The sequence below is a fragment of the Vipera berus genome (assembly GCF_964194415.1).
Source record: "Vipera berus genome assembly, chromosome: 3".
Classification (NCBI taxonomy): Eukaryota; Metazoa; Chordata; class Lepidosauria; order Squamata; family Viperidae; genus Vipera; species Vipera berus.
This window is the reverse complement of record NC_138204.1, coordinates 110,746,049-110,760,151: the sequence shown is the minus strand read 5'-3', so window position 1 is coordinate 110,760,151 and position 14,103 is coordinate 110,746,049. Positions and strand designations below refer to the sequence as shown.

At 39.1% G+C, this 14,103-nt stretch overlaps 1 protein-coding gene across 1 annotated transcript in view; it reads left to right on the top strand.

Annotated features, from left to right (window-relative positions):
• The window catches only part of CEP350 (centrosomal protein 350), a 129,020-nt gene that overhangs the window by 112,389 nt on the left and 2,528 nt on the right, over positions 1-14,103 (top strand). The window contains exons 35-38 of the mRNA XM_081324167.1: positions 930-2,920; positions 4,207-4,608; positions 4,990-5,136; positions 6,131-6,253. Of these exons, the coding sequence (XP_081180293.1) occupies positions 930-2,920; positions 4,207-4,608; positions 4,990-5,136; positions 6,131-6,253 (2,663 nt within the window). The remainder of the gene's footprint in view (positions 1-929; positions 2,921-4,206; positions 4,609-4,989; positions 5,137-6,130; positions 6,254-14,103) is intronic.

The window sequence follows — 14,103 nt, the reverse complement described above, 5'->3', positions numbered from 1 at the left end:
CCTGCACTCTCCCTCACTCGGTTTCAGCTTCCCTTGCTACAAGAGAAAGCAGGCTGAAACGAGGCAGATTGCTGCAGCGCGAGATCAGCCGATTCGCATTCCTGGCAATCTCCCTCACTCCGTTTCAGCCTGCTTTCTCTTGTAGCAAGGGAAGCTGAAACCGAGCGAGGGAGAGTGCAGGAGCGTGAGATCGGCGTTTCTCAGCACGTGCCGATTCGTGCTTCTGGCAATCTCCCTTGCTTTCCACTTGCGGAGGTTGGGGCTGGCCATACGGATCACCTTCAGACCATAAGATGCACCCTCGTTTCCCCCCCACCACTTTTTGGGAAAAAAGTGTGTCTTATTGTCCGAAAAATACGGTAAGTGTATGTATCTCTTCTTACACTATTGAGTTTGGTTTGCCCTATGCCTGAACTGGAGTTGATAGCTTTTTAGAAAGAAACAAGATGGGATTCAGATTCAAAGTAACACTAGATAATTTATTTGTGTTCACTAAGTGTCTCTCTGCTCACGTTTCATTCCAAAATTCTTTTAATAAACATTTAAGTTTAATAAAGTATCAGACATGGAAGAAAAAAAATCAAACGTCTCAGAACAATCACTTTGTTTATTGGGAACATTTATACAATTTTATAATCTTCAGATATATTTTGTGGTCCGTGTTAATTCCAGTGCATAGTGGCATTAAAGCATTTATGAAGACTTATTGATTATAAATTTGATTGAGGTATTGCATTTAAGTTATACTTTAGCCATTTATATGTAAACAATGGAATATTCATGCTATTTGATGGCACAGGTTAGCATTTTCTAGTAAGAATTTCAGTTTCTTATAACAAACACCCAGATTTTTTATTTCTTTAATAATGCTAAATAATAGTGCACAATTGTTTTAAGTATATGTGTTTGATTTTTTTTATCCTCTTAAGATGTTGTGCCATCTTCTGAACAATCTGTGTCTGTAAACAACATGAAATTCACAGAAGCAGAGATTCAGTCAGAGAAGCAGTCTCATACGGCATCTGCAGTCCTCAAAACCCTAAGAAAATCTACAGCAGAATCTGATGATTTGGATAGTTTACTCTCATCAGCTATTCTCAAAGACTTAGGAAACACAAGCAAAATATCTCCCACATCACTGAATAAGACTGAAGATGCAGTGAGTTATGACCCTCAAGCTACCAGATCTATAGTGCAAGAGACAGCAGAATCAAAAGAATTAGAGGTTGAAATAGCTTCCCAAGCTTCTGAAATATCTGCTGCCTCAGTTTTTGACTTAAATCAAAACAATTCAATTTCTTTAAAGACAGAGGTCCCTCCAGAGACTGAGCTGTCGGAAAAAGATAAGTTTGTCTTGGAATGCATACGTGTGCAGGAAATCAAGGAGATGCCACGTAAAAGGTTCAAGGATGATGAAAGTATTACATTGGTTAAATCCTCTGATAGGCTGGGGAAAGATACACTGAAAGGTGATTCCCTGATTTCAGAAAAGATTTCCATTTGCGAAGAGCCATCATATTCTAATGATTTTGAAGAGTCTTTCTTAAGAACAGATGTATTAAAAACTGAGATAGTTCTTACTGAATATCACAGAGATATTTTTTATGCTTCTACATTATCTTTCAAACAAGATACAAAATCAGAGGGAGAGAAGTCTTTGTACACTAGACCTCCTAGGAGTGAATCCCCTAGTTTTGGAAGTGATGATGAAATAAGTGAATGTCTCAGTGAAAACTCTTTGTCCGTAGCTGATACCATTCATTCTGAAAGATTGTTAGAACTCAAATCACCAACAGAATTTGTGAAAAACAAAGAAAGTGGCAATGTGGAGAAAGTTCCAGCTGATGATGGTGATGATTCATCATCTCAGGCTTCCAGTTTCAGGGCATCATCAGAAAAACAAGAAGAAGATATATTGCTAGGTTTCAGCATTGGTGACAGAGTTCTTGTGAGTAATGTCCAGCCTGGAACACTGAAGTTTAAGGGTCGGACAAATTTTGCTAAAGGTTTTTGGGCTGGTGTAGAACTGGACGAACCTGAAGGTAATAATAATGGATCTTACAATGGTATTCAATATTTTGATTGTAAAGAAAAACATGGTATTTTTGCCCCCTCACAAAAGATCTCTCGTTTTCCAGAAAGTTTTGGTAATGAGTTAGATTCAAATGAAAATTCTTTCTTTAATCTTGAACTAGATAATCAACACAAAACAAATCGGAAAGGCATAGAATGTCTTGAAGAAGAAAGGAATAAAAGAAATTCAAATGAGAAATCTCCAAGAGAATCATCTGCGTTAAAAGGCTTAATTGGAGCTGGAGATTATGTAAAATTCAATAAATCAAGCGACTATGTGGCAGTTATTAGTACTGTTGATGAGTTTGATCAGGAAACCGGTGACTTTGACTCTCCCAAATCCTCTAAAAATGATAATGGTATGTTACCTTCTGCCATTTCTAATATCCACAAAGAAGATTCTGCTATTGAAGTAGAAGGGATTTTGGATAGCAGCTTTCCTGAGAAATGGAAACAGCAGTCTGTTCGGCAAGAGCAAACCGAAAACAGATTTTCTCCCACTAATCTGGAGAAATCTGCAACGCCACTTCTGGACTTGTTGACAAAAGAAAGAAGCCAACTGGAAGCCCAGCTTAAAGTCCCATCCCAAGAAAAGGAAGATCTACTAGATCGACAGGAAAGAGTTGGTTTGTTGGCTGACAGTCTCTTGCAAGGTTTTGTGAAAGACACAGTCAGTCAATTTCAGCAAATCAAAAAGGCAAGGAATGAGAAGATCCATTTTAGCAATCAAGAACTCGGTGCTGTCCAAGAAAAGAAGTTGGCAAGTAATGAACAGCAGAGGTTTTTAGTCGCATATGAATTGGATGAAGGAGAAGAAGTGTCTTCCCCAGATATGTGTCCCAGACCAGTAAGTATAGTTCATAATTAAGATAAGTAAGACTAGACTAATGCTTCAGTCATGAAGTTTGACAGGCTTTTATTTTATTTATTTATTTTATTTTAATTCCATTTATATCCCGCCCTTCTCCGAAGACTCAGGGCAGCTTACAAGCTTAGCAGTAGCCTTCATTCTATGTATATGCCTGCTTATTAGGGCTTTCATACACCCCCCAAGCGGCATTATTACAAAGTCAGCTTAATTGCCCCCAACAATCTGGGTCCTCATTTTACCTACCTCGGAAGGATGGAAGGCTGAGTCAACCTTGAGCCTGGTGGGATGCGAACCTGTACTAATTGCAGGCAGCTGGTGTTACTTAAGGAGGCATTAGCCCACTGCTCCACCAAGGTTTTGAGCGAGGGGCTCCACCTGCCTATATAACAGTAGGCGTGAGTCTTCAAGGATCCCAATATTGCAAGTATCTCCTTTCTGGGGGATCAGAAATCCATCAAGAGACAATATGGGAGATGACAGCATATCGATGTACAAATATCAACAAATTTTCTTTGGGCAATTATATATTTTTTGTAAAAAAAAAGCTGATGACAATAAATTGAACTCACTGTTTTAAACAACAAATTATACATGCCACAAACTGCTTTTAGAACTCTAGTGTTTCAGAGGTGATTTATTAAAAGGCAAAAAGAGTCTCTGAGAAAATGAAATATAAAGATTTCATTGGATATTTTATAGTAGGTTTGGCTTGACCTTTGGGTTTAGAATATTTGCTTTACTTTTTTTCAATTTGGGATAACAACTGAGCTCACATTCCTATATTTCCATCTAGTTATATCCTCACAAGAATACAATGAAGATAATGACCATTCCAAAGTAGGATAATAATATAATTTAATGTGGGTCATTGTAATTCTAGTCAGTATACTTTTCCATGTTCTGTGTTTTAGTTTTCTGGGTATAGAACTATATTCTTGAATATTGTTGTTTCTCTGTTAGGGATGCAATTCATGAGTTACTGCTGTTGTACCATTTCCATTTATCTAATTGGGGCTTCCACATGTGACTTGGTCTGTATGGTCGCGTACCTCAGGAGCTCTCCTAGAACAAGCCATTAGACTTTCTCTATATCTCACTTTCTTGCACTCTAAGAACAAAAAAGAGTTTTAACAACCGAAAATATGATTACCGGTATATGTCATTAAATATTAAAGCATTCATGGATAACACATATCAAAATCAGGAACATAGTGCAGGGAATATTTAAGGTTCTAAGTAATAATTGCTTTCTTATTGTTTAGGAAAGTCCTGTATTTGGTGCGAGTGGACAGGAAGAACTTGCCAAGAGGCTAGCAGAACTGGAACTTAGCCGGGAGTTTCTGAATGTGTTAGGAGACGACCAGGATTGGTTTGATGAGGATTTTGGCTTGAGTTCACACAAGCTCCCTCAAAACCAAGCTGAAGAATCAGCAGTGTTACCTAAGATAAAACTGCCAGAAGTGTCCCCAAAGCCATGTGAAGAACCTTTGGCTATACCATACGTTGCAGAAGAGGTGGAGGAGTTGGTGCACGCAGCAGCTGAGAAGCTATGGAAATGCCAAAAGTTGGGGCATGATCTTCAGGCCCTCAGCAACCCCAGAGACATGAATGAATCCCCCCAAAATGATGACATTGAAACCATTAGTAAAGAAATCTACAAACAGGTAGGGAAGTTATCTCAGATTATTGTGAAATGTATGAAAATAAAGGAAATTTACCCAACCTTTTTTTAAAAAAGGAATGCTATTTTGGACTCTGGCATGATTAGTGATAGAATGCAGTATAAAACAAGGTATGGTGTGCTTGTGGAAGACAGATACAATGAAGTGTGAAAGAGAAAGGAGGGTATGGAAGCATTTTTCGAAAGGGTTAAAAATTATTGGTCCAAAGAATGCAATAGTGAAACAAAATTACATTCCACTTGCTGCAAAGCTAGTACTCAGTATAAATACTTTCATAAATATTTTTGTTTAGTTCTTTGAAAAATGATATAGTATTATAATAATATATAATGGTAATACAATGTTTCTTTTATTTTTATGAAGGTTGTGTTTGATTTAACAAGAGAGATTTTTGAAGAAATCTTTGCAGAAGATCCAAATTTGAATCAGCCATTATGGATGAAACCCAGCAGAATAATTTCTGGATACTTTCGACGAGTAAAAGATCCAAGTGATCTTGAAGAAATAAAAGTAGGAATAAGATAAATAGCTTAAACTTTAAATATATTTATAGAAATAAAGTGCAGTTCACCTAGATAGCAATTCTCAGATGTTTTGGTCTCAGGACGTCTTTATATTCTTAAAAATTATGGAGGACCCCAAAGAGCTTTGGTTTACATGGGTTATATTTATTGACATTTACTGTATTAAGGTTTAAAATTGAGAAATTTTAAAAGCTTTATTTGTCTTCATGGACCCTCTGAAAGGGTCTTGGGCACTCCCAGGAGTCCCTAGACCACGCTGACAACTACTGGTCTAGACTCTAGAACTTAAGGTAGAATGTGAAGTCTGGTGGAGTTTTATTATGCATTTTTATCTGAAAACTAATTTTCTTACGCCATCAGTCATATTCCAAGATGAGTGTGCATGTGATACCATCTCTCATTTTTCCACTATAGTTACTTCTTACTGCTGATTTCGCTTAAATATTAGTTTGAAATAGGATATGAATGAATGCTTCTATTTCTTAAAACTAAGAAAGGCTTTAACTGTCACTAATACTTAACACTGTTCCAGTTAGAAATCCATCCAAGAAGGCCTACATCTAACATGTAATATTTTTTTTAAAAAAATACAATGAATTAAAATTGTATATAATGAATTAAAATTCTCCCTATACAACAACTAATGATAGCTATCCCTGAATTAATAGGTCTGGGGGGGGGGGGAGAATAGTTCCAAAAAGTGCCTGATGCTGCATTTATCCATATTCTGGAATGTACAAGAGTTGAATCAGTGTCATAATTCATAATGAATTTCATGGGTATTTCTAGAGTTAGCTACCAGGTTGCTTTACTGTAGTTGTAATTGCCTAGCAATACAATGTGTTTTCTGTTGCATATATGCCATGTCTGTGTCCTCACTAGAAAACGTCTCCCTGAAAGCTGCTTGTAGAGATGGTGTTGCAACTAGAGAAAATGTATTTAGTTAGCATTCATTATTCTTTTATTTCTGTTTATCCAAGGGGTTTATAACAACTGAAGTTCTAAAGCTCTTAAATTTGAGAAAGGAATCAAATAATAAAACAGACTGGCAGAAAATGATGAAATTTGGACGGAAAAAAAAGGATAGAGTGGATCACATATTGGTTAGTAATTATTTTTTCTATTATGCGTTGTAGTCTGGCATAAATACCTAGCAGCCTGCATGGTTTGAAAAAAATGGGTTAGATCTAATGTTGCTTACACATTAGCTTGTTCTTCTCTCCCAGATTTGCTTTCAGCCCTCCTAAGCAGAAGGATTGTAGATATGGGAAGAACTCCATTCCCCTATTGGGCAAACCATATTTTTCCTTATGTGTACTCATCCATATAAACTATGGATAAATGTCAACTAAAATTAGGCATTTCCAAATTTAGGTCTTTAAGCAGAATATATATATATATATTCTTTGTTATATTCTTTGTTATAATATATATTTGTTATATATATTCTCGCTTTGTTAGCTTCTCAGCTAACAAAGCGAGAGAGAGCCTGTGGCCTAGAGGTGAAAACAACTGCCTAATGTGCAATCAGCCCAGGTTCGAATCTCAGAAGGGTATGGCTGACTGATGAAAACTAATAAGTTTGAAATGCATATCAGTCTCCCCTAATTCTTTGTTAGCAATTTAAAAATTTACACAAATATGAGCTGTCAACTAAAATTAGGCATTTCCAAATTTAGGTCTTTAAGCAGAATATATATATATATATATATTTCAAAGCCGGAGAGCCAGCGCTTGTCCGAGGACATCTCCGTGGTCATGTGGCCAGCATGACTAAACACCAAAGGCGCACGGAACGCTGTTACCTTCCCACCGTAGTGGTCCCTATTTTTCTACTTGCATTTTTACGTGCTTTCGAACTGCTAGGAGGTTGGCAGAAGCTGGGACGAGTAACAGGTGCTCACTCTGTTATGCAGCACTCGGGATTCGACCCGCCAAACTGCCGACCTTCTGATTGACAAGCTCAGTGTCTGTCCTAACCCACTGAGCCACCGCGTCATATATATATATATATATATATATATATATATATATATATATATATATATATATATATATATATATATATATATATATATATTGTTGTTGTTGTTGTTGTTAGTTGCGAAGTCGTGTCCGACCCATCGCGACCCTATGGACAATGTTCCTCCAGGCCTTCCTGTCCTCTACTATCTTCTGGAGTCCATTTAAGCTCACGCCTACTGCTTCAGTGACTCCATCCAGCCACCTCATTCTCTGTCGTCCCCTTCTTCTAGTGCCCTCAATCTTTCCCAGCATTAGGCTCTTCTCCAGTGAGTCCTTCCTTCTCATTAGGTGGCCAAAGTATTTGAGTTTTAGCTTCAGGATCTGGCCTTCTAAAGAGCAGTCAGGGTTGATCTCCTCTAGGACTGACCGGTTTGATCGCCTTGCAGTCCAAGTAACTCGCAGGAGTCTTCTCCAGCACCATAGTTCAAAGGCTTCAATTCTTTGGCGCTCAGCCTTTCTTATGGTCCAGCTTTCACTGCCATACATTGCAACTGGGAAGACGATAGCCTTGACTATACGCACTTTTGTTGACAGGGTGATGTCTCTGCTTTTTAGTGTGCTGTCTAGATTTGCCATGGCTTTCCTCCCGAGGAGCAAGCGTCTTTTAATTTCTTGGCTACAGTCCCCATCTGCAGTGATCTTGGAGCCCAGGAAAATAAAATCTGTCACTACCTCCATTTCTTCCCCATCTATTTGCCAGGAATTGAGAGGGCCAGATGCCATGATCTTGGTTTTCTTAATGTTTAATTTCAATCCAAGTTTTGCACTCTCCTTCTTCACCCGCAACAAGAGGCTCTTTAGTTCTTCTTCACTTTCTGCCATTAGAGTGGTATCATCTGCATATCTTAGGTTGTTGATGTTTCTTCCGGCAATCTTAATTCCAACTTTTGATTCATCTAGCCCTGCCTTTCTCATGATGTGCTCTGCATATAAGTTAAACAGGCAAGGCGACAGTATACAGCCTTGCCGGACTCCTTTCCCAATTTTGAACCAATCAGTGGTTCCGTGTCCAGTTCTCACTGTTGCTTCTTGGCCCGCATATAGATTTCTCAAGAGACAAATAAGATGGTCTGGTATGCCCATCTCTTTAAGGACTTGCCAGAGTTTGTTATGATCCACACAATCAAAGGCTTTAGCATAGTCAATGAAGCAGAAGTAGATGTTTTTCTGGAACTCTCTAGCTTTCTCCATGATCCAGCGTAAGTTAGCAATTTGATCTCTAGTTCCTCTGCCTCTTCGAAATCCTGCCTGTACTTCTGGTAGTTCTCGATCCACATACTGCTGAAGTCTAGCTTGTAGGATTTTAAGCATAACTTTACTAGCATGAGAAATGAGTGCAATGGTGCGATAGTTTGAACATTCTTTGGCACTGCCTTTCTTTGGAATTGGAATGTAAACTGATCTTTTCCAATCCTGTGGCCACTGTTGAGTTTTCCAAATTTGCTGGCAAATTGAGTGTAGCACTTTTACTGCATCGTCTTTTAAGATTTTGAATAGCTCAGCTGGAATACTGTCACCTCCACTAGCTTTGTTGTTGCTCAGCTTTTCTAAGGCCCACTTCACTTCACATTCTAGGATGTCTGGCTCGAGGTCAGTGACCACCTCATTGTGATTATCAGGGACGTTAAGCTCATTCTTGTATAGTTCTTCTGTGTAATTTTGCCACCTCTTCTTAATCTCTTCTGCCTCTGTTAGGTCCCTGCCATTTTGGTCCTTTATCATGCCCATTTTTGCATGAAACGTTCCTTTCATCTCTCCAATTTTCTTGAAAAGATCTCTGGTCCTCCCTATTCTATTGTTTTCTTCTATTTCTTTGCATTGTTCATTTAAGAAGGCATTCTTATCTCTTCTAGCTATTCTTTGGAATTCTGCATTTAATTGGGCATATCTTTCTTTTTCTCCCTTGCCTTTCGCTTCCCTCCTTTCCTCAGCTATTTGCAAAGCTTCCTCAGACAGCCATTTTGCTTTCTTGCATTTCTTTTTCTTTGGGATGGTTTTGGTTGCTACCTGTTGTACAATGTTGCGAACCTCTGTCCATAGTTCTTCAGGCACTCTGTCTATCAGATCCAATTCCTTAAATCTATTTGTCACCTCAACTGTATATTCAACAGGGATATGATTTAATTCATACCTGACTGGCCTAGCGCTTTTCCCTACTTTCTTTAATTTAAGCCTAAACTTTGCAACAAGAAGCTCATGGTCTGAGCCACAGTCAGCTCCTGGTCTTGTTTTTACTGACTGTATAGAGCTTCTCCATCTTTGGCTGCAGAGCATATAGTCAATCTATATATATATATATGTAGGTCTAGAGTCTCGGGTTTCTTCACCATGGAGATTGAAACAAACAACCAGTTACCTTTCCTGGATGTACTTATATACAAAAAACAAAACGGAACTCTAGGACACACAGTCTACCGAAAGAAAACACACACCAACCGTTACCTCAATGCGCAATCACATCATCACCCAGCACAAATAAATTCAGTAGCCAAAACACTAATAACAAGAACCAGACGCCTTGCAGATGAAACACATATACAAACAGAACTACACACCCTGACAGACATATTGACAGCAAACAAGTTCCAAAAAAACAAAATCACCAATATAATTCAGCAGCGGACTCCGAAACAGAAAAACATCCAAGAAGAAGAACAGAACAACGGACGAGCCATCTTGCCCTACATAAAAGGAACAACCGACAAAATCAGTAAAGTACTACGCAAACATAACATCAAAACCGCATTTAACACTGACAGAAAGATATCAACCATCCTGAGAAATCCCAAAGACAAAATAGAACTGGAAAACCAGGGCATATACCAAATCCCATGCGCCTCCTGTCCAGCAACATACATCGGACAGACTAACAGAAGAATAGAGGTACGTGTAGAAGAACATAAGAACTCAGTACAGAAGAAAAATCGAACATCTTCACTAGTACAACACATAAACACTACGGGACACAACATCAATTTTGAAGGTACAAAAACAATCGCCAAAATAGAACATCTCAATAGCAGAATAATCAGAGAAGCCATTGAAATAGAAAAACACCCAGACAGTATGAACAAGCGAGACGACACCTCCCGCCTACATGCCATTTGGAAACCAGCATTGATAGACAAACGAATTTCAGCAAACAAGGATTTAAAAAACCAACAAACAACCCCAAATGCCACCAGCCCCAGCAAGACTCATCCACACCCAGAACAAAAACTCTCCCACACAGAAGACAGAACAAGTCAAGCAAAAGTGCTATCACCCAAGCAGAAGAACGCACACACGAACCTGACTGACCCATACCAGAGATGCATGGCGGGTCCTCGAACTCGGAGCCAAGCCAAAGCTCTGGAGGCCACTACACAGCCCACTCCCCAAGACACCAAATCACAACACTCAGGATATTACGACACAACAAAAAACCCCACCCATTCAGAACACACCCCACCCAATCAGAAGACAGCCACGCCTCCAACCAATCGGAAGACAACCACACATCCACCCAATCAGAAGACAGCCACGCCTCCACTCAATCAGAAGACAACCACGCCTCCACCCAGTCGGATGACACCCCCACCCAATCAGAAAGCAGCCACGCCTCCACCCAGTCGGAACACAGCCCCACCGGCAGTTGGAAGGAAAAGAACAGACAGACCACGCATTGCTCCTGAAAGCAGCAGGAGGAATACTCCGGCCTGATGATGACGGATGGGATTTCGTCGAAACCCGAGACTCTAGACCTACACATACAGACACCCGCGAGAATCTACTAAAACAAATATATATATATATATATATATATATATATATATATATATATATATATATATATATATATATATATATATATATATATATATATATATATATATATATATATATATATATATATATATATATATATATATATATATATATATATATATATATATATATATATATATATATATATATATATATATATATATATATATATATATATATATATATATATATGGATCTCTGGTCATTCGGGTTTAATGCAGAATATATATAGTCAGAAATGCATCTCAGTTTCCCTTTAATTCTTTGTTAGTAATTTACACAAATATATATATATATATATATATATATATATATCCCCTTCATGGATTACTGCCTTGTCGTGGCAAAGGGGCTTGCGTAATTCAATGAAGCTATGAGCTATGCCGTGCAGGGCCACCCAAGACGGACAGGTCATAGCAGAGAGTTCTGACAAAACGTGATCCACTGGAGAAGGAAATGGCAAACCACTCCAGTATCTTTGCCATGAAAACCCTATGGACAGTACCAAAAGGCAAAACGATATGACGCTGGAAGATGAGCCCCTCAGGTCGGAAGGTGTCCAATATGCTACTGGGGAAGAGCAGAGGGCTAGTACTAGTAGCGCCAGAAAGAATGAAGCGACTGGGCCAAAGCCGAAAGGACGCTCAGCTGTGGATATGTCTGGTGGTGAAAGGAAAGTCCGATGCTGTAAAGATTTTTTCTCCATAGGAACCTGGAATGTAAGATCCATGAATCAAGGAAAACTGGACGTGGTCAAACAAGAGATGACAAGACTGAACATTGACATCTTAGGTATCAGCGAACTAAAATGGACAGGAATGGGTGAATTTAATTCAGATGACCATCAGGTATACTACTGTGGGCAAGAATCCTTCAGAAGAAATGGAGTAGCCTTCATAGTCAATAAAAGAGTAGGAAAAGCAATACTGGGATACAATCCTCAAAATGACAGAATGATCTCAGTTCGAATCCAAGGCAAACCATTCAATATCACAGTAGTCCAGGTCTATGCCCCAACCACCGGTGCTGAAGAGGATGAAATTGACCAGTTCTATGAAGCACTACAGCACTTTATAGAACTAACACCAAAAAATGATGTTCTTATCATCATGGGGGATTGGAATGCTAAAGTAGGAAGGCAAAAGATAACTGGAATAACAGGCAAGTTTGGCCTTGGAGTGCAAAATGAAGCAGGGCACAGGCTGATAGAATTCTGTCAAGAGAATACAATGGTCATAGCAAACACTCTTTTCCAACAACCCAAGAGACGGCTCTACACATGGACATCACCAGATGGTCAACACAGAAATCAGATTGACTATATGCTCTGCAGCCAAAGATGGAGAAGCTCTATACAGTCAGTAAAAACGAGACCAGGAGCTGACTGTGGCTCAGACCATGAGCTTCTCCTTGCAAAGTTTAGGCTTAAACTGAAGAAAGTAGGGAAAAGCACTAGGCCACTCAGGTATGAATTAAATCATATCCCTGTTGAATATACAGTAGAGGTGACAAATAGATTTAAGGAATTAGATCTGATAGACAGAGTGCCTGAAGAACTATGGACAGAGGTTCGCGACATTGTACAACAGGTAGCAACCAAAACCATCCCAAAGAAAAAGAAATGCAAGAAAGCAAAATGGCTGTCTGAGGAAGCTTTGCAAATAGCTGAGGAAAGGAGGGAAGCGAAAGGCAAGGGAGAAAAAGAAAGATACACCCAATTGAATGCAGAATTCCAGAGAATAGCTAGAAGAGATAAGAATGCCTTCTTAAATGAACAGTGCAAAGAAATAGAAGAAAATAATAGAATAGGGAGGACCAGAGATCTTTTCAAGAAAATTGGAGAAATGAAGGGAACGTTTAATGCAAAAATGGGCATGATAAAGGACCAAAATGGCAGGGACCTAACAGAGGCAGAAGAGATTAAGAAGAGGTGGCAAAATTACACAGAAGAACTATACAAGAATGAGCTTAACGTCCCTGATAATCACAATGAGGTGGTCACTGACCTCGAGCAAGACATCCTAGAATGTGAAGTGAAGTGGGCCTTAGAAAAGCTGAGCAACAACAAAGCTAGTGGAAGTGACAGTATTCCAGCTGAGCTATTCAAAATCTTAAAAGACAATGCAGTAAAAGTGCTACACTCAATTTGTCAGCAAATTTGGAAAACTCAACAATGGCCACAGGATTGGAAAAGATCAGTTTACATTCCAATTCCAAAGAAAGGCAGTGCCAAAGAATGTTCAAACTATCGCACCATTGCACTCATTTCTCATGCTAGTAAAGTCATGCTTAAAATCCTACAAGCTAGACTTCAGCAGTATGTGGATCGAGAACTACCAGAAGTGCAGGCAGGATTTCGAAGAGGCAGAGGAACTAGAGATCAAATTGCCAACATACGCTGGATCATGGAGAAAGCTTGGGAGTTCCAGAAAAACATCTACTTCTGTTTCATTGACTATGCTAAAGCCTTTGATTGTGTGGATCATAACAAACTGTGGCAAGTTCTTAAAGAGATGGGAGTACCAGACCATCTTATTTGTCTCTTGAGAAACCTATATGCGGGTCAAGAAGCAACAGTGAGAACTGGACACGGAACCACTGATTGGTTCAAAATTGGGAAAGGAGTCCGGCAAGGCTGTATACTGTCGCCCTGCCTATTTAACTTATATGCAGAGCACATCATGAGAAAGGCAGGGCTAGATGAATCAAAAGTTGGAATTAAGATTGCCGGAAGAAATATCAACAACCTAAGATACGCAGATGATACCACTCTAATGGCAGAAAGTGAAGAAGAACTAAAGAGCCTCTTGTTGCAGGTGAAGAAGGAGAGTGCAAAACTTGGGTTGAAACTTAACATTAAGAAAACCAAGATCATGGCATCTGGCCCTCTCAATTCCTGGCAAATAGATGGGGAAGAAATGGAGGTAGTGACAGATTTTATTTTCCTGGGCTCCAAGATCACTGCAGATGGGGACTGTAGCCAAGAAATTAAAAGACGCTTGCTCCTGGGGAGGAAAGCCATGGCAAATCTAGACAGCACACTAAAAAGCAGAGACATCACCCTGTCAACAAAAGTGCGTATAGTCAAGGCTATGGTCTTCCCAGTTGCAACGTATGGCAG